At 34.9% G+C, this 23,889-nt stretch overlaps 1 protein-coding gene across 1 annotated transcript; it reads right to left on the bottom strand.

Moving 5' to 3' along the window:
• Window positions 1-344: 344 nt before the first annotated feature.
• LOC129249475 (dedicator of cytokinesis protein 6) lies at window positions 345-15,676 on the bottom strand. Its single transcript, XM_054889319.1, has 16 exons — window positions 15,513-15,676; window positions 15,300-15,387; window positions 14,857-15,035; window positions 13,766-14,793; window positions 13,521-13,708; window positions 11,595-12,394; window positions 11,283-11,538; window positions 6,914-7,124; window positions 6,271-6,857; window positions 6,107-6,213; window positions 4,606-5,695; window positions 3,642-4,505; window positions 1,939-2,119; window positions 1,305-1,854; window positions 1,074-1,112; window positions 345-881 (listed from the first exon to the last, which is right to left on the bottom strand). The coding sequence occupies exons 1-16, from the start codon at window positions 15,551-15,553 to the stop codon at window positions 860-862; spliced, it is 6,231 nt and encodes a 2,076-aa protein (XP_054745294.1). The 5' UTR covers window positions 15,554-15,676; the 3' UTR covers window positions 345-859.
• Between the last annotated feature and the right edge of the window lie 8,213 nt (window positions 15,677-23,889).

The raw sequence follows: 23,889 nt of genomic DNA, 5'->3' as shown, positions 1-23,889 counted from the left end.
GTCGTCTAAAAGCGTTCTCGCCGTATGCATTGTACAAGTTGTCACAGAATTTATGACAAGACTAAGTAGATTTCTTTTTTTATGAAAATTAAAAAAAAAAAAAAAAATCCATCATCAAGTTGGTTCACCAAAGAAACATTCGAGCTTCCCTAATTCCCAAGATCAAAGCACTTTAAAATTGCCATTGTTTACGGAGTTCTTAATACCTAAAACGTATTTACATCAACCAATTTTCTAAGCGCAATTAGCCCATATAAAGTTTCAAGTAACTCAGTTTAATTGTTTTCAAATACATGAGAATGAAAGATTCGTATTTTATTAACATTTATTTTTATATTTTCGCATATTTATGACTATTGTGTATTTATGTGGTTTATTCTCACTTTCTTGAACTTTCGTATAAAAGTATAAACCTATCAATAAATATTACTACATGAAATGTAATTATGTATGATTTTATTACGATTTTTATACTTTCATTGATGTGTATAAATTGCGTTTAATTACTACAAATACACCTACAAACTAATACACAATGCAGAAATGATGAAAAAAGTTATAAGGTAAAAAAAGTCTAAATTAAAGGTTTTTGGTATCGAAAGTCAAACAAATAATAAAAAAAGTGCCTTTAACGGAAAAACTAAAGAAATAATGAATAAACAAAATGAGCGCCACTCAAACCAATTTTCCAGTGACAGGGTGACCGTCTTTCACACCAGCATAAGTAATTATTTATAAACTTCACCTTTGTGATTGATTAAAAAAAAAAAAAAAAAACGTATTCAAAAGTAAAACTTGATATTAACACATACTAATACTTAATTCGATCTAAGTGTGCATCCACATAGCAAAATATTATTTATTTAAAATAGTCCGAAACGCTAAAATAATATTCGAGTATCATCCATAGGCACAGACATGTAAGGGCGGTGGGAGGAAGGTAGAAAAAAGTTGTTAGATGATTTGAGAATTCGAAATGCAAATTCGTATTAAGTGCAATAATAAATTTAAATATAATATATGTGTGTGTGTCGATAACAACTTTCGCCTTATCCAACTAATGGGGACATTACCATTTTAAAGGTGTGCTTTTGTTGTGGTAAGCATTTGCTCTACAAATAAAAATAGAGAAAAAGAGAAAAACATACATATATACAAATATGAAAATCAATCAAGAAAAGTACAAAGATACTAAGGTGTTGTTTTTGTCTACTACATCCTACACATGTATAAACGGTAAAAACCAAAGGGGAGGGGAGGGGTACGAAACAGGGGTAAGTGCAACAAATAATTACGAGCCTTACTTTACAACACCTTGCGCTTGTGCCGCCGTCAAGGTAATGAACGGCGTTAAACGCTCCACGAAACGCTCATGATTCCGCTCCAATTCACGCTGATAATCCTTTTGATCACTCGATATCAAATTACGATTTTTCTTCAATGCATCAGCACAACGTTTGGAGAATTCACGGAAACAGAGTCGCAATTTATTTTGATGTTTCGTTGGCACCGTTACGCCATCGGAGAGATTGGCTAGAAAAACGGTGGCCATTTCCATCGGGCCCTGATTCACTGTGGTGCCAATACAACCCTGCAAAACCATTTGCAGTATTTTCGGATCAGCGGGCTCTTGATTGGTAGCTGCTGCCAGTTCAGCCGTTTTCTTTTGTATATCCTCGATAGCCACTTCGATGGGTTCCAGTATGATTTGCTGACGTGCGATCACTTGTATGCGTGTCTTCACATACGGAAAATGATTGGCTGTGGTGAGTATGGTTTTGCGTTTGCATTGCTCATGTAGATCACCGTGCGCTTTGCCGGATTTGGTAAATGGTGTGGCGAATATGAAGCGTTCTATACAGAGAGTGAGAGGATAGAAAAAGACAGAGAGAGAAAATAAGTTAAGAATCTATTTTATATTAGAAAATTTAAACTCACTTATATTGAAATTGCGCTCGAAATAGGTTTCCCGATGCCTCAGCTCATAGGTTTCGAAGTAGGGCTCGACGTAGGTTATCTGTATGTAGGCCTTTTCGGGATCTAATGAGTTCACATCCACCGAGTTCGAGTCTTTAATAATGTGCACCGAGTCGGGTCCAAATCGATCGGCATAGAAGTTCTAAAATAGGAGGTGAATATGTTTCATTAAATGGTAACGCTTACTTACAACAATGCACGAGAAATGTTTGCTAATCATCGGGGTAGTCTAATAGCCTAGCCAGACGGAGGTGTTAATCAGGATTACAGGCGCAGTTAATTCTGATTAAAATTGTACTTGGTCTTGCCATAAATTCTGTGACACATTTTTCAATGTATATGGCGGCAAAAAATTAGCAGAAAAAACTTCCGTTATTTTTGCTTTTGTTCGTGTGAATTGTCTACTCAAAACTTATACTCAGTTTCGTCGAAAATTTCGCTTGTTAACAATGGAGTGAGAATTTAAGGAAAATCGTCCTAAATGACAGCCAGAGAAAGAAGTGGTTGTTCTCGCGTGGTTCGAACCAGTGCAGCCTCGAGAAAGAATTCGCAGAAGTCCCCTTAGAAAGTAGAGAATCGTGTCCAGATCCATGTCAAAACTGATTAGAGATGATCTCCATATGAAATCCTTCCGTCGCTCAACTGGACATCTTTTGACAACGCGCTTGAAGAAAATTAGACTTGACAGATGCATACGGCTTTTTCGGTGGCACGGCCTTGAAAATATTTTTTTCACAAAGGTACAGCGTGACCAACATCTAGCCTCCGTAATGGTTTGGTTGGGAGTGTCTTGTAAAGGCGTTACATCTCTTCATTTCTGCGAAAAAGGTGTTAAGGTCGGGGCAAAAGTGTACCAGGAGAATATCTTAGAAGGCGTGGTAAAGTAGTACTCTCTTTAATGGAGAGCGTTGGATCTTCCAGCAAGATTCCGCTCAAGCCCAAACGACAAAAACAACCTAGTAGTGGTTAAAAAACAATGTTCCTTGGTTCACATCCACAGAAGATTGGCAGTTTGGAAGTCCAGATCTGAATCCATTGGATTACAGTTTGTGGTTAGAATTGCGGAACATTGCCTATCGAAGACCTCACAGAAATTTGGACACTCTCAAGCAATCTTTGGTTCGAGCAACGACGTCAATATCCATGGAAACCGTGCGTGCTGCAATAGCTGAATGGCCTAATCGTTTGAAGGCTTGTGTAAAACCAGATGGTGACCATTTCGAACTAACTTCATTGAAAAAGTATTATAATTTCATGCCTATAACAGATTTAACTTGTAACAGAACTTATGGCAGGACTAAGTATAGTGCAATTGAAATTGGATGAAACCTCCTACTTAAAGTAAGAATTGTTATTGGTCGGGCGATACTGGCATATATTAGTTTGGGGGGAAAGAAATCCATTACTTTTGCGTAAATTTCTTTTGCAAATTGTTTAAAACTGTTTTATGACCGATCTTTAGCTCGTGCGCGATGCTACGACTACTAACATGCCGGTCAACGTTGATTATTTCTGTGATTTTATCGACATTTTCTTTAACATAAAAAATGCCTGAACGAAAACGACTAAACCAAAATTGCACGTAGTTAGCTGTTACAGTATCGGCATAATTAACACCATTCACAATTTCAGCGGCGTACATTTTCTTTCACCAGGCAACTTACCTGCAGACGACTAAAAATCTCCGGCAACTTAGTTAGTGTTGGCTCCTTGTAGATGAATTCCTGCTGATCCAAATCACCGAACTTTGTGCCATAGAACCCTACGCGGAAATATGTACCAAACACCCGCTTACCCTGCAGCTGTGCAATGCGATTGAAGGCTTCTTGCAGCTTGCCATGTATTTTGCCCAGCTTCTGAAAGTCACGATTCGCTTCACAAATCGGCGTAAGTATTTTGTAAACCTCATTCATAGCTTCGTACATTCCAGCAATTTGAAATGAATTGGATGCCTCTTCCAACAACACTTTCAAACCACTTTCAGTAAAATGATTACCCAAGCAAATACCATCTTCGCCGGGACTTAGCACATCATCCGATACGGCTGATTCCATCAGCGCATTGGGTGTGACGCGTTGAAAGCTAACAGCGCCTACTGGTAAATGTTGTTGCGACTCTAACATGCTCAGATATTCGGCAACCAGAGCGGCTGAATGCACATAACACATAGCCGCTTCGGTGTGATTGGCGCGTTCACGATGCTTTTTAGCCATATTTTCCAACCAGGTAAGACGTAAATCGGGATTATTTTGATAGCCTTTGGCTATGCGATGCATGAGATCGAGTAACATTTCCGGATCTTCTTGGTATTCCTTCATTTTAACAGTATCGGAGAGTATCATATGCAAATTGAAGAGCAAATCTTGCACTTGCTCAGGGAATGAAGTTTCTTGCAGGTCCTGATCCGACTCGGCGTAAACCAGCACCGTTTTGAGAGCGCGTCGCAAAGACTGCTCGCTGAACGCAGAGCTGGTGCCTACTAGGGAGCTGAGTGACATGGTCACTTGCATTTTAACGCGCGCAAAATTCTAGAAGAGATAAGAAATATTATATTCCATAATTTAGATACATTTTTAAAATGATTTTAATTGTCAATTCCAGCAGATTTGTGCGCTGTTTTGCGCTTACATTTCCGATCTCAAAATTTTGTCGCATGAGCAGATACAGCGATGCCGATGCCTGCGAACGTATGGCCGGTAGCAAAGAGCCACAATGCTTTAACAGCAACAGGCACAGATCAGCACAGATGTCCGTTTCTTCGTCGAATAGCAAATTGGGGAATTTAAAAATCAGCGAACGTTGTGAGGCGAATTGATTTTGCAGCGATAAGGTGCTTTGATTGCGTGACAACGCATGGAGCAGCACTTTCAAAACAGTGCCCAACAGATTGTGATGCATTTCCGAGTTAGTGGCAACTTGCACTACGATTTCCAAAGCATCTAAAATAACTAACGAAATTTCTGTAGCCAGTGAGCCCTCAATAAAGTGGTTTAGCTCTAGCTCGGGATCCGCTTTGGTGGCATTATCGTAGAGTTGCGAACGATAGGGCATTTGATCTTTGCGCCAACGAAACTTTTCTGTCGAATTGCGATCTTTACGTCTATTGATTAAATCATAACGCGCTGAATTTGTGCCACGTATACATTCTTCGAGTTTTTCCTTCAGATCTGTTGGCTTGCGGAAACTTTGTGTATTGCGCTTGAGCGATGGCAAACGCTTTTGGCCCTTGTATTCGAAACAAGGTATGCAAGTGTTCAGGAGCTGCAACATTTGATGCACGCGATGTGGACTCAGGCCGAGCAACCAACGATATAAGACGCTGCGTTCAAGATTTTTCAAAACCCAAATGCAGCAGGCTAGCAAATGGCGCGTGTTCTCGCTGCTCAATTGCGACTTATTCTTTATCTGGTCGTTGAGATAATTGTAGGTGCGATTGCCAGAGTTAGCATAGGCAAAATCTGGGTTCATCGTTGAAGTGGAAATACTCTGGTGTGGGCCTTGGTAATCTTCGAGGAAACCAATGCTTTGCAGCCGATCGTGTGTGTCAGTGAGATATTGATGCAGTTGCGGTATAACGTCCATAACCACACCCAACAAAGGGAGGTAGAGTGAAGCAACACGAGCGCGTGCCTCTACTTCGCTATAGCGTGGATCCAAATCGTGCGAGGTCATTAGATTACGTATACAACGAATGGCCTTGCCGTGCAATTGGGGATTGCTGGAAATGCAAAGGTGTGTTAATGAGAAAAATACGAAATGATAAGCATTATTTTTGTTATACAGTCCAATCGTGATAGTCCGACACATACGGGACCGACTCGTTGTCGGATTATCAAATATCCCGGACTAGCGAAGGTTCCATTTAATGACACGAAAAGACAGAAAAAAATCAATCAACACCGTCAGAAATCGCGAGAGAACTGGCGTCGTTCAAATTTAATGACAAATACGTTGTGACCGGGAAACAAAACACAATCCCCCTCTGCTGCTCTGCTACGACTGATCAAAATAAAATAATGCCAATTGCATCCATAGACGTTATGAGGTTGTCGGATTACCGAACGTGTCGGATTAAGAAATGTCGGACTATCACGATTGTACTGTATATTTGAATTGATTTACTACATACGGCACTTCCAGCACTGTCGCCAAGTCGCTTAATACCAAACCAACAAGGAAATGTTGCTGACGGAAGTCAGCACTCAAATCTGCATGCAAAGCGCGCTCCATGGAGCTCTAGAAAAATCTACATTGAAATTCTCACATTATTGTACATTTCCACCAATAACTCACATAAGAAGTTTGACTATTGCTGGACGTAGTACTGGGTGTTGGACTACACGGCGCGGAAATAGTCGTGTAAGGCGTGCCAAAAGGCAAATTCATAGCCACGAAATGCTCATGACTGCATACGATACGTAAAAAGTCGATTTTATAATTCATCAAATCCGGTATGGAGGCATTCTTCGAAATTAATACTTTATAATAGGTTTTGATCAGACCGAATACAAAACCACGATCCATAATGCTGAAGAGATCGAATATGAAAAAGCCCAAGCTAGCGTTCAGCGACTGTGCCAATTTTGGTTCTTCGCTGTGATAACCCACCACTTTGGTGGTTACCAAATGCACCAGCGTAGAAATATCGTCGGTGAATTGATGCGGGAAGCGTTGCTTGCGCGGTGCGGCCAATGCACAGCTGTAATCCAAATGTTCAATCATTGATTTGACAATCAGCTCGAAGAGAAACCATGAATTGGACATGGCGAGTTCAGTTGCTTTGCCGCTGGCCACAACCCAGTGTAGCGCCAATTCTTCGTGAAGTAAACGTATTTGACCGTCGCGACTACCGAATGTGGGTGACAAATCGAAGGTATGCTCTAAAAGAAAAAAAAAGTGTTAAAAATTAGTTTCACTTAAGCAACTGTGCTTGCACCTTTGCGATCCAGGCTTCTTCCAATGGCGACATTTTCATACAGGCTGTAAGTGTCAGCAGAATTGGCTGTCATTTCTTCGGCATTGCTGCGACTGTAGGTGATACGTTTTTTCCCGCCAAACGGATGTGGTATACGACATTGGAACTGCACGTATGTGGAAAGCAGAGCCTGGCGGCCGTACTGATCCACTACCAAGTCATCGTTCAGTATCTAAAAAAATATATATATTTAGAATAGCTTAGAGTTTGAATGTCAGTTGTTAATGTAGTGGAAAATGTGGAAAAAAGGATAAACATAAAAAGGGTCATATTATTTAAACAAATACAAAGTCACAATTGCAATAATCTTGGCCGAGCTCCTCTCCTATTTGTGGCGTGCGTCTTGATGTTGTTCCACAAATGGAGGGGCCTACAGTTTCAAGCCGACTCCGAACGGCAGATATTTTTATGAGGAGCTTTTTCATGGCAGAAATACACTCGGAAGTTTGCCATAGCCTGCCGAGAGGCGACCGCTATTAGAAAAATGTTTTTCTTAATTTTGGTGTTTCACCGAGATTCGAACCTACGTTCTCTCTGTGAATTCCGAATGGTAGTCACGCACCAACTCATGCGGCTACGGCGGACGCCTAAACCAAAAATTTTAATCGAATTTAATTTCTCAAAATACGTTTTTTTCCGCGCTGTTAAATATAACTCAAAAATTAATCAAGATATGAATTTAAAATTTTACAGGGATATGCTTTAACATATTGACCTTTGTATGCACTTCAAATTATATATTAATTATTGTTTTGATAATTTTGTTTATTAAAAAAGTGTATTTTTTCCTTTTTCACTTCATATTTAAAAATTTTTTTTTTCAAATAAAATAAATATTTTAATGAAACATTTTTGTCTAGTTAATTTCAGTTGATTACAAGAGGCTGTACATTACACGGCGCAAATTAAAGGAGTCTGGTTTGAGCAGCTGTAGCGTCGCCGTTTTGTTTTTGTTTTTTAATTAAAAATTTTTTTTTTGTACAATATATTCATTTAAGCATGTTAATATTCATGCTTAAATGAATTTACAAAAAAATTTGTTTAAATAAAAAACAAAAACAAATGTAATTTATTTTAAGATAATAAGTACTTTCAGTTTTTCGCAAAAAATTATTGAAAAACTCGCTGTCTGGATGATTTTCCCCCTTTAATAATTAGTTTGGTTAGAGATAATAACAAACATAAAAATATAATAATAAAAAAATAAAAATAAAAAAATAATTTAAAAATAATAATAATTCAAATTGAGAAAATAATTGAGAGATTTGTATTCAGCCAAAAAAAGAGCGATTATTTAAGTTATTAAAAAAAACATAGATATTAGGTCTGTTCATGAAGCAAATAGTTTCTAACAAATGATCAAGTTTGTTGTTGTTACAAATTATCAAGTTTTTGTGTCCATGAATTCAATAAACTTGCAAAGTAGGGGAAAGTAAGAGAGAAAAATGGCACTTCATTTTAAGGGAGAGTTGTAAGTTTTTACGGGAAGCATTTTTATTTGTAAGAATTGCCAAGTGAGAAAAACGGCTGATTGCAAAGTAAAAATAAACACGAATTAAAATTTGCGAGTTGAGTTAAAATTCTGTAAAATAATAAATTTGTAAAATAAAAATAAAAATTGTGATTAAAATGGAGAATGTAAGTAAACATATTTTAGATCAAATTTATAAAGTTTATTTGAAGTCATATATTAAATAGGAATCGGCCAATGATAGAGAGGTATGCACTTCTGAACCACAGCCTCCAGCAACCGTTGCTGCAGTTTCCAAATCGAAAGCATTGAAGATATTTTTTGTGTTTTATGCTTGCACTTCTTGGTTGTTAACTAATTTGCTATAGGAAGCAAAGGAAAATATGAAGAAAGCTGTGATTGCCACAACAATACAATTGCTAATGGAATGTTCTCCATCTGACAACGACGATGAAATGGAACAGATTATTGTGGACAAAATAAAATCTTGTGATGCTAAGCTCGTTAGTGTGCATTTTATTTGCTTTTTTTTTTGTTTTTAAATTAATACGAAGTAGCGGAACTGAAAAAATTTAGACTTTTTGTGATTTTTCCCTTCAACGATTTAAACTGCTGTTCGTAAAACTTGAAAAATGTTATTAGTTTTGCGCAAGGATGATAGATTAAAAATCTTTTCACTATGGGTTCTCCGTTCATGTAGTTTTTTTGATATTTTTCTCTTTGAGAGTGAATACAATAAATTACTGCATAATTTTTAAATGCACAAACCTAAAAAAAAAAAACTAATAACTACTACGTAATAATAACTTACAGAATCAAGTTCTTAACAAATATAAAAATAAAAAATAGTTTAAAAAAACTAAAAAACACGCTTTTATTGGTAATCGAACTAAAAAGTAGAAAATAAATTTTAATGACAAAGAGACCTATAATGAAGTAATAGCAAATCGAAGGATCAGTCATAGTCAACTACCTCAGAACAGAATTATAACAAAAATTAAGATACAAATAGAGTAATTCAAATTAGAGTTAAAAGCGTGGGATGCTTGATATAGTAAATATTACAATCATTCTATTGGCAACTACCTATGTACAGAGGGTTATGAAAGTGAAGCAAAATGCATCCCACGCTTTTAACTCTAATTTGAGTTACTCTATTTGTATCTTAATTTTTGTTATAATTCTGTTCTGAGGTAGTTGACTATGACTGATCCTTCGATTTGCTATTACTTCATTATAGGTCTCTTTGTCATTAAAACTTATTTTCTACTTTTTAGTTTGATTAGCAATAAAAGCGTGTTTTTTAGTTTTTTTAAACTATTTTTTATTTTCTACTTTTTAGTTCGATTAGCAAAAAAGCGTGTTTTTTAGTTTCTTTAAACTATTTTTTGTTTATTATGAACGAAAATTATTGTTATCATTGCAGTCAGTGAATAAATGATTCGATATATTCGTGTTATATTTAATTCCTTTCTTATCGACTGTGAGTCTAAAGCTATGCAGTTATCGGCCGTGATAAAGAAGTAATCGGGATGAAGAACTTATTTCGTGGAGGGAGCCTGAGAAACTGATTTGCAAGAATAAAAAAAGATGTTTCATTTTACAACCAAATTCACCTTACTTTTTGCCCACAGGTAAAAAAAAGAAAATATTAATCCTGGCAATCCTAATAAGGATAATGGAAAACTTTTATCAAATTATTGCGTTGCCATCGGTCCTTGATAGGTGTGCAAAATTTCAAGTCGATCAGATGTTTAGAAGCCAGTGAAAATTAAGCTCAAAGATTCCGTTACATACATACATACATACATACAACCCGACCTAATAAAAGTGTGTTAAAAACATTGCCTGCAAAATATACAAAGTGGCGCAGAACTAATTACCCCACTGGAAGATTTATAATTTTTGCAAATGGCGGGCACTTCATTCATATTTGACTCTTGTAAATTTGACAAACAGATAAGCAGTGGAGCGTGCAAAGTTCAAAATAAATATTTCGATCACTCAAAATCATTTTTTTATTTATTTAGTAAAAGTTATTCAAAAATAAGCAGCCATATTACAGAAAAAAGCGTTATCCCATAGACGCTTTGGCCTGTTAATGCTTATTAAAAAATGTAATATCGAATCTGGACGCTTTATACTTAAATAGGAATTGAAGGAATAACATAACCGAAGCCAACATATCTATATTATATAACTATCTCAAAGATACTGATCTACTTCGTCGGATTTAATCGAGCCATAATCAACCTGCTAGCCGAAAGCCTCCGATGCTAGCGCTGCACTACTTTTAGTTTGTATAATAATTTTATTGTTATGTAAACCTTTATAAAATAAAAAAAATAAAAAAATAATTAGGATTTCGCATAATTTTTCCAACCTCAGTCGACGTCGTTTCCGGATTTCCTCCAACTGTCTATTACTAGCAGCAAATCTCGAAATTAAATTAACTATTGTTTCTCTATCCCTTTTTTTACTTCGTTAATAATATTTAAACAAACAAAAAACACTAAAATATTCCACCAAACCAATTTCTATTAAAAAAACCAAAACAGTCTTGACAGCTGATTGTCAATTTTGCAGCTAATCTGCCATATGTGAAGGGGTAGAATAATTTTTGTGGATTTATTGCATATGTGAATGTTCTTGTTGTTGCAGCAGCAAAAAATATACGGAGAGTGCTGCTGGAGTGACAGTCCTTGGCTCGATACATAGTAAATCCGGGTGGTTCCGTAACGTAGAACCGACTGTCGGGGGATTTATTGCTAATCACTGCATATGTGAACGTACTTTTAGGCGGTTATTTCCTGCTGCTAAGTTAAAAAATTGAATTTTCATAAATTCCAACTGACTTACCGAGAGATTCGCCGACACCATACAAAGCATTTCGAAGACGGTCGAACCCAATGAAAGCGGTTGACCACCTATTTTGTGTGTAGTTACTAAAAGTTCTATTAATTTATCCAATACTAAATGCAGATTCTTCACCAATGGTTCACGTTCAGCGCTTGCTATATCCAATAAGGATTTTTTCATTTCATTCTCCATGTTACCTTCACCGATGCGTGGCGGTATTTTACGTGAATCCAAGTAATCGCAAGTGAGGAAGAAACTGCAATTGAAAAATGCATGAAATGGAAATTTTCCCTAATAGTCGCATGCTATTACCCATCCAAGTGTGGATCCAACGTATGCACTGCCGTTACCGCATCTACTGTGATTGTGAAAACTGACCGATGATTATCCAACCATTTCGTGCCGGGCAAATGTACATTTGGCGGTATAAATGAATAATTCTCAGGCGGTGTTTCCACCATAACCGGCAACTGAAATTCGCCCACCTTCAATTTGCCATCTTGAAGTAGCGGCAGCCATGTATAGCCCACTGGCGTTTCTACAGATGGTTGCATCTCTTGTGGCTTTTTCTGACACGAAACATGATAGAGTGTAAAGAAGAGATGATGGTTTTGTTTAATATTCGCCGGTAAGGCAATTTTGATTTCGTCGTAGAAGGTTGGACATTTATTATGGTAATTGACTGCTGTGAATGCTTCGCTTGCATACTCCGGGCAAGAAGATTTGCCAAAAATCGCATTCACTGCATCCATTTGTGTCTCGCCGGCCATTAGTTGTATGCGCACGGCTATGTTGCGTGCTGAACCGGCGCGTGAGGAGAAGTTCAACTCTTTCGGTGAGACGAAGAGCAAGTTGCGGTATGTGTAGTGTGGATTATAGATGGCGGCGGAGGGAAACTCGAGTATTTCTTTAATCGGTCGAGTTTTGTCTTCTGGATACGGATCCACTTTCGCTAGCTCGGGTGTTAATGCGTTTTTTACCTCCTCTGGACAGGGCAAAATTTCAAGTTTTATGGACCCAGGTATGCATTTGTATTTTTTCATAGCATTGCTGGGACGTTTAAGCTCGGCTAGAAACTTGTACAGATCTTCATCCTTCATTTTATCGGATTCCTGTGGAGAGCGAGAAATGAAATATGGCAAATAGAAGTGGAGAAAGAACGGAAGAATGAGATGAAAAAAATGAAAAAAACTAAAAAATAAAATAAAAAATACAAAAAACAAAAAATAAAAAAAATAAAAAAAAATAAAAATTAAATAAAATATACAAAAAATAAAAAAAATAAAAAACAAAATAAAATAAAATAAAAAATACAAAAAAAAAAAATTAAATGAAAAAAAAAAACAAAAATAAATAAAATGAAAAAAAAATTATAATAAAATGAAAATGAAAAAAAAAAAATAAAAAATTAAAAGAAAAAAATTCAAAAAAGAAAGAAAAAGAAAAAATTTAAAATGAAAAAATAAATATGTATATAAAAATGAAAAAAAAAAAAATTAAAAAAAAAAAAAAATGAAAAAAAAAATGAAAAAAAATTAAAGGAAAAGATCGAAAATATACTTTTTAAATTCACACAAAAAAAAAAATAAAGAAAAAAAAAATTATAAAAAATGTAAGAAAAAAATTAAAAGAAAAGAAAAAAATAAATAAAAGAAAAAAAAAATTTATATGAATAAAAAAAATTTAACATGAAAAAAAAAATAAAATGAAAAAAATTAATAAAAAAAAATTTACAAAAATGAAAGAAAAAAATTAAAAGAAAGAAAAAAAAACAATAAAAAAATGAAATGAATAAAAACGAATTAAAGAGAAATAAAATGAAAAAAAAAGAAACGAAATAAAAAGAAAAAAATTAAGGGAAAAGAACGAAAATATACTTTTTAAAATTCACACAAAAAAAAAGGAAAAAAAATTTAAAAAAATGAAAGAAAAAAATTATAAAAAAAAACTAAAAGAAAAAAAAGAATATGAATAAAAAAAAAGAATATGAATAAAAAAAAAAAAAATAACATGAAAAAACTATTAAATAAAATGAAAAAAAGTAATGAAAAAAAAAATTAAAAAACAATGAAAGAAAAAAAAATAAAAGAAAAAAAAATTAAAATGAATAAAAAAAAAATTTAACATGAAAAAAAATTAATAAAAAAAAGATTTAAAACAAATAATAAAAAAAACACTAAAGAAGCAAGAAAAGAAAAAATATACTTTTAAAAATTCACACCACACATATGCATTTACTTGTTTAAAGAAGCTCGATACTGTTATTGTTATCGGTCGGAAAGTTTCAATAACATTGGCGAAATCATCTAGTGACCAAGACCTACGTTTTTCCTTCCGCTCCAGCGAGCCACGACGTGTAAGAGTGCCACTCATATCATTAGCTTTGCGGCGAAGCTGGTCAAAACTGCTTGTAGATGCTTTGCGATCTAAAATTTACCAGTCAATTATTACACAACCCCTTAGGATCTCAACTAAAAACTCACCCAAACTATTTGAGCTCACCGCTGACGTTAAATTACCACCAGTTCCGGTGTCTTTTTCCGCATTAACACCAGCACCATCTTTATTTTCAACATTCTCGCCATTAAATATGCTATTCAAATAAATACCAGTCCAAGCGAATGGCATACGATATTTGCCCAAACGTTCGCAATAATCTGCGGCATTGGATTTGGCTTTCTCGCGATACTTGTCCTTATCATCTTTCAAATATGGTTCTACCGAATCTTTAATATCGCCCTGTAAAACTTTCTCTAAGCGTATGACTAGAAAAATGTCACTGCTCGGATATGTGATCTCGAAAATGCCGGCACGACTCTGTGTGCTTGCGTCTGCGCAACGCACATGTGTACTCAGCATGCGCCTCAAATTATCCGAATTCATGTCAAAGTAGAAATTCTCCGATATTTTTTTGCGCTCTTTGGCATCATAGATCGCCATCGTGGCGAAAATTGGCTCCACCTCGAGCTCAAGGCGCAATTGTAAACATTTTACGAGTATACGATGACCCAAGTGTTCCATGGGTATTTCAGCGGGTAAACGGCGCTCGATAACATCCTCTGGATCAGCTTCTGGATAGAGTGAGAATAGCGCTTCCTGCCGATCTTCTTGCCGTCGTGACTCATTCGTCTGATCAATTTGTTCGGGCGGTACATCATCTAACAAATTAGGTATTAGTGGATCATTCACAGAGCGCCGCAAGTCAAAGCTGGCCCAAGAGCCACGTGGTGTGAGGGTATCAGTGCACGAGCTGACTGAGGACAGACTGGCGATAGATTGTCGTGAGCTGGGTGTGCAACTGTCGCTTTTGTCTGTCAGATTTTCATCAAACGAGGCGAATTCCTTGTCGATTTCGAACTCCTGCTGATAAGCGGAGGGACTGATGGTGCCACGATCGATACGCTCACGTGAACAACAAGAGCTAGAGTAATGACGCTGTGCATATTCGACTACTTTCCAAGGCCTTGTGTAACAGTTGACACATTCTTGCACATACAGCGGCAGCTCGGAGCTGAGAAAGTGGGATATTCAGTTTTAAAATGTTATCACATAAGATTGTATGAAACCGACTTACATGCTTTCTTTTGGTACAATATGCTCAATCGTACGTATTTTGCGCGGAATGATCTTGACAGCCACATCAGTGGGTGGAAAATCAAGAATATGTTTCAAGGGATCCCGATTCAGTATGTTCATGTGTTGAGTGAGAAATTCTTCATAATCCAATGGCTCCACCGGTTCGGTAAGCGATAGCTGTGCGGAGAATAATATTTAATGAATTTTTATTATTATGTATTTTGTGTGCCCGCATTTATAGCTCATAAATATTTTCTTTGCTATTTTTGCAATTATAAAGCCCCATTATCACATACTAAATATGGATGTAAGTAAATTTTATTGCGTGGGGTGAGTGACCTGACATTCCCAATAACCACAAAGGCCCCACCCAACTAACAATCTGCCTGCTTCACTACACTACCCCTCTCCCCTTTTTTTTATAGTACGCACTAAACTCACCGTTGATGAACACATCGAGCCGGAGTCCACCGCCTTTGTTTGCAAATGACAAATTCCAACATTTTTTCGCACTTCGGTTGAATTATGTCTGCGAATAGAAAGAAATTAAGGTTTTTTTAGCCGGAGTGAAAGTAAATAAAAAGTCCACTTTGCCACAAACAACGCCCATAGGACGAGACCACTTTCATTTCGATTGCTATGAAAATCGCTTACTTCGTCAATTTCTGCGCAAATGAGCGCTGCGAACCAGACATTTTGAAGTGCTATTTTTATTAATAATATGCAGAATAACTTTACACGATTTTTGCACTAATTTTCATATTGACACTATTTGCCAATCGGTCGATTTTTCCAATATGTACAAGTGAAAATAAAAATGGCCGCTAGCTACATTCGCCAAATGTCACATTTGACAATTCTTTTATTTTTGTTGCTTTTCTGTTGTCAGAAGTGACAATCAGCTGCGAACGTGAAGAAGCATCTGTTTTGTTTACAATCAAATGGTCGAAACCTGTTGCTTTTGTTTACATTGTTATTGTTGTGTTGGTGTTTGTTTACATTTTTTAGGGCGAATTCGTATATACGGATATGGGTTTGTTTACATTTTTCTGTGCTTGTGTGCGTGTGAGCAAAATGAGCTTTCAAGGCGGGTTGTGAATTTGAAGAAGCTTTCAGCGGTTTAGCGGCTAGTTTGAGGCAAATGGAGTATTTAAATTTAACTACCCCATATTTAAAGAAAAACATAGGTCCGTAATTACGCAGTTATTAAAAGTATCGATTCAATTTCTAATTTACAATAAAAAAATTTTAACTTTATTACAGTAAACTTAAAATATTTCTACCTATAAACTGACGTTTTAAATATTGAATGAGACGAACATTATTTTAAGGGTCTAAAAGCAGATTTTAAGTTAATGCTTTGCTGCCAACATTTGTGAAAAATTTATACATTGAATGTTTCTTTAAAAAATTAAAACTGAAATCAAAAAATATTCAGGGAATGTGAGATTTTATAATTTTGGTTGATCAAAAACAAACCATTCTCCAGGAGCGTTGCAAGCCTTTAAGCTAAATACACACCAGGCAACCGTTGCAGCAACTCGGCCATGTTGAAGCAACCGTTGCCTCGTGTGTAGCTGTGTTGCCAAATGATTTTCGTGTTGCTGCAACCGTTGCCTGAAATATCAAATAAATTTGATTTTTGGGATAGGTTGCTGCAACCGTTGCCTCGTGTGTATCATTGTTTACTGCTTTTACTCGTTCAGTTCGTTGAACACAAGCAAAGAAGAAGGTTCGTGCGGAGTAAAATAAAGTGAAAAAGGAAAAAATGGCAATTGAAAATAATGAAAATTATGTTAATTTTATTAACGAATATAAAAATTTGATAGAGCTGTGGGATATAAGTAGTGAAAAATATAAAAATAAAAATTTTAGAAAAAAAGCATACGAACAATTAAAAAATGAATACAATAAAATTGATAAAAATTTCAAGTCCGCAAAAGCGTTTCCCGTTGCAAGATACTGCAAAGTTATTGCCAGTCTAATTTCTGCTGATATTGCCTCTCTCATTATGGTATCTTGTTTCGTTATTTTGGGCTTTACGAAGTCCAACAATTTTCTAAACAGGGCTTCGTCCATCTTCATGTAATTTTTATAGTCCGCTGGCTCATTTTCCTTCAGTTCTTTCAGCAGCCTCTCGTTCGAAAATTCGATTTTTTTAAAAGCCAATTTTTGGACCAGATTTTTTTTTCTCTTCTTTTGTTGCATCTCTTCTTCCTCATTTTCGTACAAAAGTTCGTCAATTATAATAAGAGAAGTAATTTTACGCATTTCGTCGATCATTTAAAAAATTTAATTTTACGTATCTTCCGCTTGTACCTTTCCTGCACCACAGTTACACACAATACTGAGATTGAAGCAACGGTCGCAACGTGTTTCGTAAACAAAGGCAACACGTTGCTGCAACCGTTGCTTCAACGGTTGCCTGGTGTGTATTTAGCTTTATACTTATATGAATGGCAGCAAGAATGACAGGATGAACAAGATTCCGCCCATCAGAGCTTGCGTGACTTCACATTTGTGCAGTTGCATGAGAGGGATACGAAAATGCGAAAAAGAATGCAAGAAGAAGAAATTACACAAACAACACACGAATAAATTACACTAGTGCGACGTCTCACACACAGCAAAGTAGCGGTACCACGATCGGCGTCACCTTATTATTCTCTCCACCGTGGGATGGCAGAGAGTTTTATGTCTGATACTGATTCGATAAAGCAACAACTCATAAAGAGTAATCATCTATGTAAATGCTTAAATGCCTCGAAAGTCACGTAAATATGCTGCCAAAATGTGGCTTTGATGGTTTATACAAATCGTATAAGTTTTAGTGAAGGTTTCAGTGCGCAAATTTAAGCGAAGTTAGAAAGCATCCCTGCATTCTAGTAACAATGCCCCAATTATAATCAGCCCAAAAACAGAAAGACTCGATATAAAACGACATATAAATACATGCATAATACACAAACAGCGGCCGTCATTAAAAAACTACAAACATGAACACTATTCCAATATTAATAAGAATGGAAACCCTCCACTCTACCCAACAAATATACACGGATTTAAAAACCGAATCTTTTCCCGCCTTCGCCTAGGCCACACAACACGTACTCATGAACATATCTTAAAAAGAGGTTGTCTGTAAAGTCGGTTTACTGACGATAGTTTAACGTGATAACGTCATAAGAAAATACTAATTGAATGGTTGCATTTTTCAAAAGAAAATTTTAATTTTATTTGTTTGATAGATATTTTGTATGGATATAGAGAATGAGTTAACATTAACATAACATAACATAACATAACATAACATAACATAACATAACATAACATAACATAACATAACATAACATAACATAACATAACATAACATAACATAACATAACATAACATAACATAACATAACATAATACAACATAACATAACATAACATAACATAACATAACATAACATAACATAACATAACATAACATAACATAACATAACATAACATAACATAACATAACATAACATAACATAACATAACATAACATAACATAACATAACATAACATAACATAACATAACATAACATAACATAACATAACATAACATAACATAACATAACATAACATAACATAACATAACATAACATAACATAACATAACATAACATAACATAACATAACATAACATAACATAACATAACATAACATAACATAACATAACATAACATAACATAACATAACATAACATAACATAACATAACATAACATAACATAACATAACATAACATAACATAACATAACATAACATAACATAACATAACATAACATAACATAACATAACATAACATAACATAACATAACATAACATAACATAACATAACATAACATAACATAACATAACATAACATAACATAACATAACATAACATAACATAACATAACATAACATAACATAACATAACATAACATAACATAACATAACATAACATAACATAACATAACATAACATAACATAACATAACATAACATAACATGCTGTTCAAGCAAGGTAACGACGCATTTTTTGGTGCGTGCAGCCGGCTACATAGAATTATAAGACGTTATCACGTCAAAAAATAATAATAATATTAAAACAACAGGTATTATTAACAAACTTAGTTTTATTTTAAATTCTTCAAGTAAATCAAATTAATAATAATCAATAAGAAGGCATATGCAAATACAAATACGTGAATTTATATATGTACATATGCGCATATACATACACATATACGCTCACTTAAGTAGGAGAGAGCAAGATGTCGAACGTTGCCGTTCGTTCCGCGCTTTCGCTTGCAGTTCATTCAAGGTAACGACAAATGAGCAAAGTAACGGCAATGAGCAAGGTAACGACAAATGAGCAAGGTAACACTAATGAGCAAGGTAACGACACATTTTTTCGTGCGTGCAGCCTGTTAAATCGAATTATAAGACGTTATCACGTCAAAAGCGTTTAAAGTTTGAAAAACACTTTACATAGGATAGGAAACGCCTTTTCAAATTTTCATGTATTCACCGGAACGATATTAAATTTTCTGTGTGTATTCTTAAATAAAGTACATTAAGAAAAAAAATAAAACAAATCAATTTTTTTGAAAATTCTAACTGTACAACTAACTAACGCCGAATTTTTCGAGGAGTCGCTCTCAAAGAGAAAAATATCAAAAAAAAATATATGGACGCAAAACCAGTAACAATTTGCAAGTCTTACGAACACCTAATTAAAATCACAAAATAAAAAAAAATTTAGTTGTGCTTCTCGTATTAAATTACAAAAAAAAAATAACGAGTTCACCATCACACGATTTTATTTTGTCCACAATAATTTATTCCATTTCATCATCGCTGTGAGATGAAAAACATTCCATTAGCAATTGTATTTTTGTGGCTATCACAGCTTTCTTCATATTATCTTTGCTTCCGTCTATGCATGTGTGTATGTACATATATATAATATATTGCCAAATTAGTTAATAACCAATAAGAACAAGCATAAGATACAAAAGATACCTTCAATGCTTTCTATTTGTATTTCAAAAACTGCAGCAACGCTTGCTAGAGGCTGGGGTTTAGAACTACATAACTCTATGTATATCATTGGCCTATATCATTCCCATTTAATATATTACTTCAAATAAACTTCATTAGTTTTATCTAAATATATTTACTTACATTCTCCATTTTAATAACCATTTTAATTTAAAATTTTGACTCAATTTGCAAATTTTTATTCGTATTTATGTTTACTTTGCGATCAGCTGTTTTTCTCACTTGCATATTTTTACGAGTAAAAATGTGTCCAGTAAAAACTTACAACTTCCCCTCAAAATGAAAGGCCTTTTTCCCCTACTTTGCAATATATATGAACAACAAAACAAGAACTGTTACAAATTATTTGCTTCATGAACAGGCCTTATAACAACACATCGGTTTTTGCATATTGACAAAAAATGTGATTCACATATCTTCATTATGAAATTTATTTATTCGTTTAACTGAAAAATGTTCATAATAAATTAATAAATATCGTTTTTCTGACAATTCGTACAAAACGTTTTTATTTCTTCTCCGCTTATGACCTTGAAGTGGGTAACTTTTCTTCAATCATTCTTTAGGCTTTCCATGGTCTTTGTATCATAAAACGTCAACAGCTACTGTATAAAAAAGTGGGATGAACTGTCCAAATATGAGAGTTCCCACTTATTGAAAAAAAATCTTTTGAAAATATACCGCAGATGTAATATAGTTTGTAGAATTCAACACAAATGCCGAAAAGCAATGCAGGCAAGTCTACTCCTGCAAAATTTCTATTTCTTAGATTGTATCCCTATAAAATGGAAACTAATTACACTTCCGATATCTCTAACAACACACCAGTTCAAAATAAGTGGCTTTTCCTATAGGGTGGGCTTTCACGTTTCTTTGTGCCTTAAAGTTTTTACGGGTGAATAAAGGATAATGAAGTTTTGAATTCCCACGGTGGAACTCGTGCAAGCAAACTTATGTTAAATGAGTATGAAAACTCAATATATGTTTGTATGTATGCATGTAATTTTTTAATAATAAGTAATAATAATAGAGTAATAAATTGCATTCAACAATCATCGTTATTCATAAATTTTCCTTATTGCATTCATACGCGAAATGTAATTCGATTTGCTTTCATTGTATTAATTTTGAAAGCTATTCAACAGCACTTTTCTGCAAAAAAACAATTTAAGAGAAGTGTTAAGCACAAAAATTTACATGAAATCGTAATTACTAGTTTGTGTGAGATTTTATGAGAATCCGGGAATAACGAATTCGGGTTCTATTTCAATTTTTACATTTCATTTAAATATCGCAAGCTGTTCACATTCTAAAATTTAATATTTTACGAAAGCAGGCGGCCATAAATGTGTGTATGTGATTTCGAGTGCCTTTTTTTACCTACTTCATAAGCACCTAAAAAATTATTTTCAGCTTTAAGGGGGGAGCCAACTTAAGAGGCCTCAAAAAATCGATTTTTTCGTGTTTTTGTTTTTTTTTGGGAAGGAAAGAAATATTCGATTGAAACGAAACTTTCAGGTTTTATTGTTATGTATTTCAACAGTCTTCTCAAATTTCTTCATTAAAATATATGTCATGTTATGCCTGGTACAAGCATTTTGCCCAGGCGCCTCGAGTGTGCATATGTCGTGCGGCGGGAAAGATGCAGATCGCAATTTTCATCTGAAACCAAAAATCCAAAAAAATTTGTATTTTAGTATAGTATAGCTTCTAGTTAAACCAAGAAAATTAAACAAAAAGTGAGAAATTCAACAATTTTTCGCTAATTGAAAAAAAATCATTTTTTTTTGGGAAAACAAATTCACTTTAGATTGTTTAAAAAGTGGGTTAATCATAACTTTCTTAAGGTTTTTTAGGTTCAACTAGAAGAGAATTCAATTTCGAATACCATCAATGTAATCTCGTTTTGATAGGACGTTTAACTTTTTCCCTATCTTTCCCGCCAATTAGGAAAAATCGTAAAAATAAGAAACCGAGAAATCGCACTTCGAGCGATCCGGCCGCTCGTATACCTGCTCGACGTTTGCTCACAATTTCTTCTGTAACTCCGAAAACATTTTGAATTTGCTTCTGAAATTTTGAGGATACATTCTTGGATAATTCGGGAAGACATTTATGCAAAAAAAAAAATTCGATTTTTTGAAGCCTCTCAAGCAGGCTCCCCCCTTAAGTGATTTTGAAATATTTCTAAGCAGGTATTATTTCTGTTCAAAAAGTAGGCGTAACTTTTAATGAAAATGAAAACTTCCCAAAGTATTTATTTCCATGGAAACCAATACACATATTCCAATAAATTTTTCAATCTTCGAAATATTTTCCATAGGCCAGGCTTGGAATCTCATTCAGCTTTTTCTGCGAACCTCCAAGGTGAAAAGATTTTTACAGGTGTGGCCAATATCAGACCGTTAGCCAGCTCCCAGGAAATATGACAGAAACAGCTGATGGGCTGACCTAACAGGCCACACCGGTAATAATCTTTTCACCATGGGTAAATCTATCATCCTTGTCTTCACCTCAATAGTCTCAAAAATGCTTTCCGAGAAATGTTAACTTGAGACCTGAGCACAGAAAAAATCTAACAGGGTAATTTTAGGTAAAGCTTATGAAATAATATTATATTAATATTTTCTTAGGTCAAATAATCGCTTACAAGATAAGGTTTGTGAGCCGGTGAACTGTCGTGAAGAAACAGTGACCCTGTGTGATTTTTTCGAAGAGTGTGGCCAATCCACCTCCACTACCTCTGCTTTATTTCAGTCTGGATGGGTAACTGCTTACAATTTGCCAAAAGCTCCCTCTTGTTGATTAATCCGCAATAGACGTCTTGAACATCTGTTGACAAAAACTTGCAGCTTATTTGCGAGCAAGTCTGTCATAAGCCAGGTCACATAGCCATACAAAAACGCCTTTATAATACAGCTTTTTTGTTTGTAATGGCAGGAAAAACAAATAAAATCACGATAAACAAATAAAATGGTCAACAAAACATTAATTTTAGACTGTTTGGAACGATGTCAGGGTCGACGGGAGCATTTTATGTGCGAAATAATGTCTTGGTTTAAGAACCTACTAAAGTTAACTGTCAAGTATACCAAGAACAAGTCTGTACAAATATGGCATTGGGACCCGCCTTTTTCGAATGTATGTATGTAAGTACCAGCTGATTTTTATTTACTAAGTTGGAGGTCTAACAGCAGACTGAGTAGAATCGGAAGTTTAGGTGTATTACGAAGTTTTATTGAATTAATCTTCACGGCTTAGAGCCAGTTTTTCAGTGCTAGTTTAACTGCAGTGAAATTTTAAACTGACTGTAAGCCTGGAAAATTGCTTAATTAAATTTACTGTTACTATTTATTATTATTATTATTTAGTGACTGGTATGAATACCAGTACTAAAATTATGTTTGAGCATTGGCTACAGAGGCCATCAGCTCTGGTCGTCTGTGGCTGTCTGGATTATTTGTTATATTGTTATTTCGATAGTTTTAATGAATTTGCTTATTTTTTTGATGTTTCAGTGACTGGGAATGGCGAGGATGTCGCTTATTTATTCTGAGTTTAGTATTTCTTTTCTTGCGTTGGCGTGATTTGGACATTTGTTGAGGATGTGGTCCAATGTTTGGTTTGTGTTGCAGGTTGTACAGATAGGGTGATTTTCTTTTTTTGACGTGATAACGTCTTATAATTCGATTTAACAGGCTGCACGCACGAAAAAATGTGTCGTTACCTTGCTCATTAGTGTTACCTTGCTCATTGCCGTTACCTTGAATGAACTGCAAGCGAAAGCGCGGAACGAACGACAAAGCAAACAAAGCAAACGAACGGCAACGTTCGACATCTTGCTCTCTCCTACTTAAGTGAGCGTATATGTGTATGTATATGCGCATATGTACATATATAAATTCACGTATTTGTATTTGCATATGCCTTCTTATTGATTATTATTAATTTGATTTACT

This window comes from Anastrepha obliqua, chromosome 5, assembly GCF_027943255.1.
Source record: "Anastrepha obliqua isolate idAnaObli1 chromosome 5, idAnaObli1_1.0, whole genome shotgun sequence".
Classification (NCBI taxonomy): domain Eukaryota; kingdom Metazoa; phylum Arthropoda; class Insecta; order Diptera; family Tephritidae; genus Anastrepha; species Anastrepha obliqua.
The sequence above is the reverse complement of the archived record's forward strand: the minus strand, read 5'-3'. Positions and strand labels throughout refer to the sequence as shown.

What these genes read in the sequence shown, in the direction of transcription:
- LOC129249475 (XM_054889319.1), bottom strand. Translation starts at nt 15,553, where the DNA reads ATGTCTGGTTCGCAGCGCTCATTTGCGCAGAAATTGACGAA. An exon ending in GCGACAGTGCTGGAAGTGCC is followed by an intron (nt 5,696 to 6,106) that starts GTATGTAGTAAA and finishes TTGCATTTCCAG; the next exon opens with CAATCCCCAATTGCACGGCA. An exon ending in CGAGCGCAATTTCAATATAA is followed by an intron (nt 1,855 to 1,938) that starts GTGAGTTTAAAT and finishes CTCTCTGTATAG; the next exon opens with AACGCTTCATATTCGCCACA.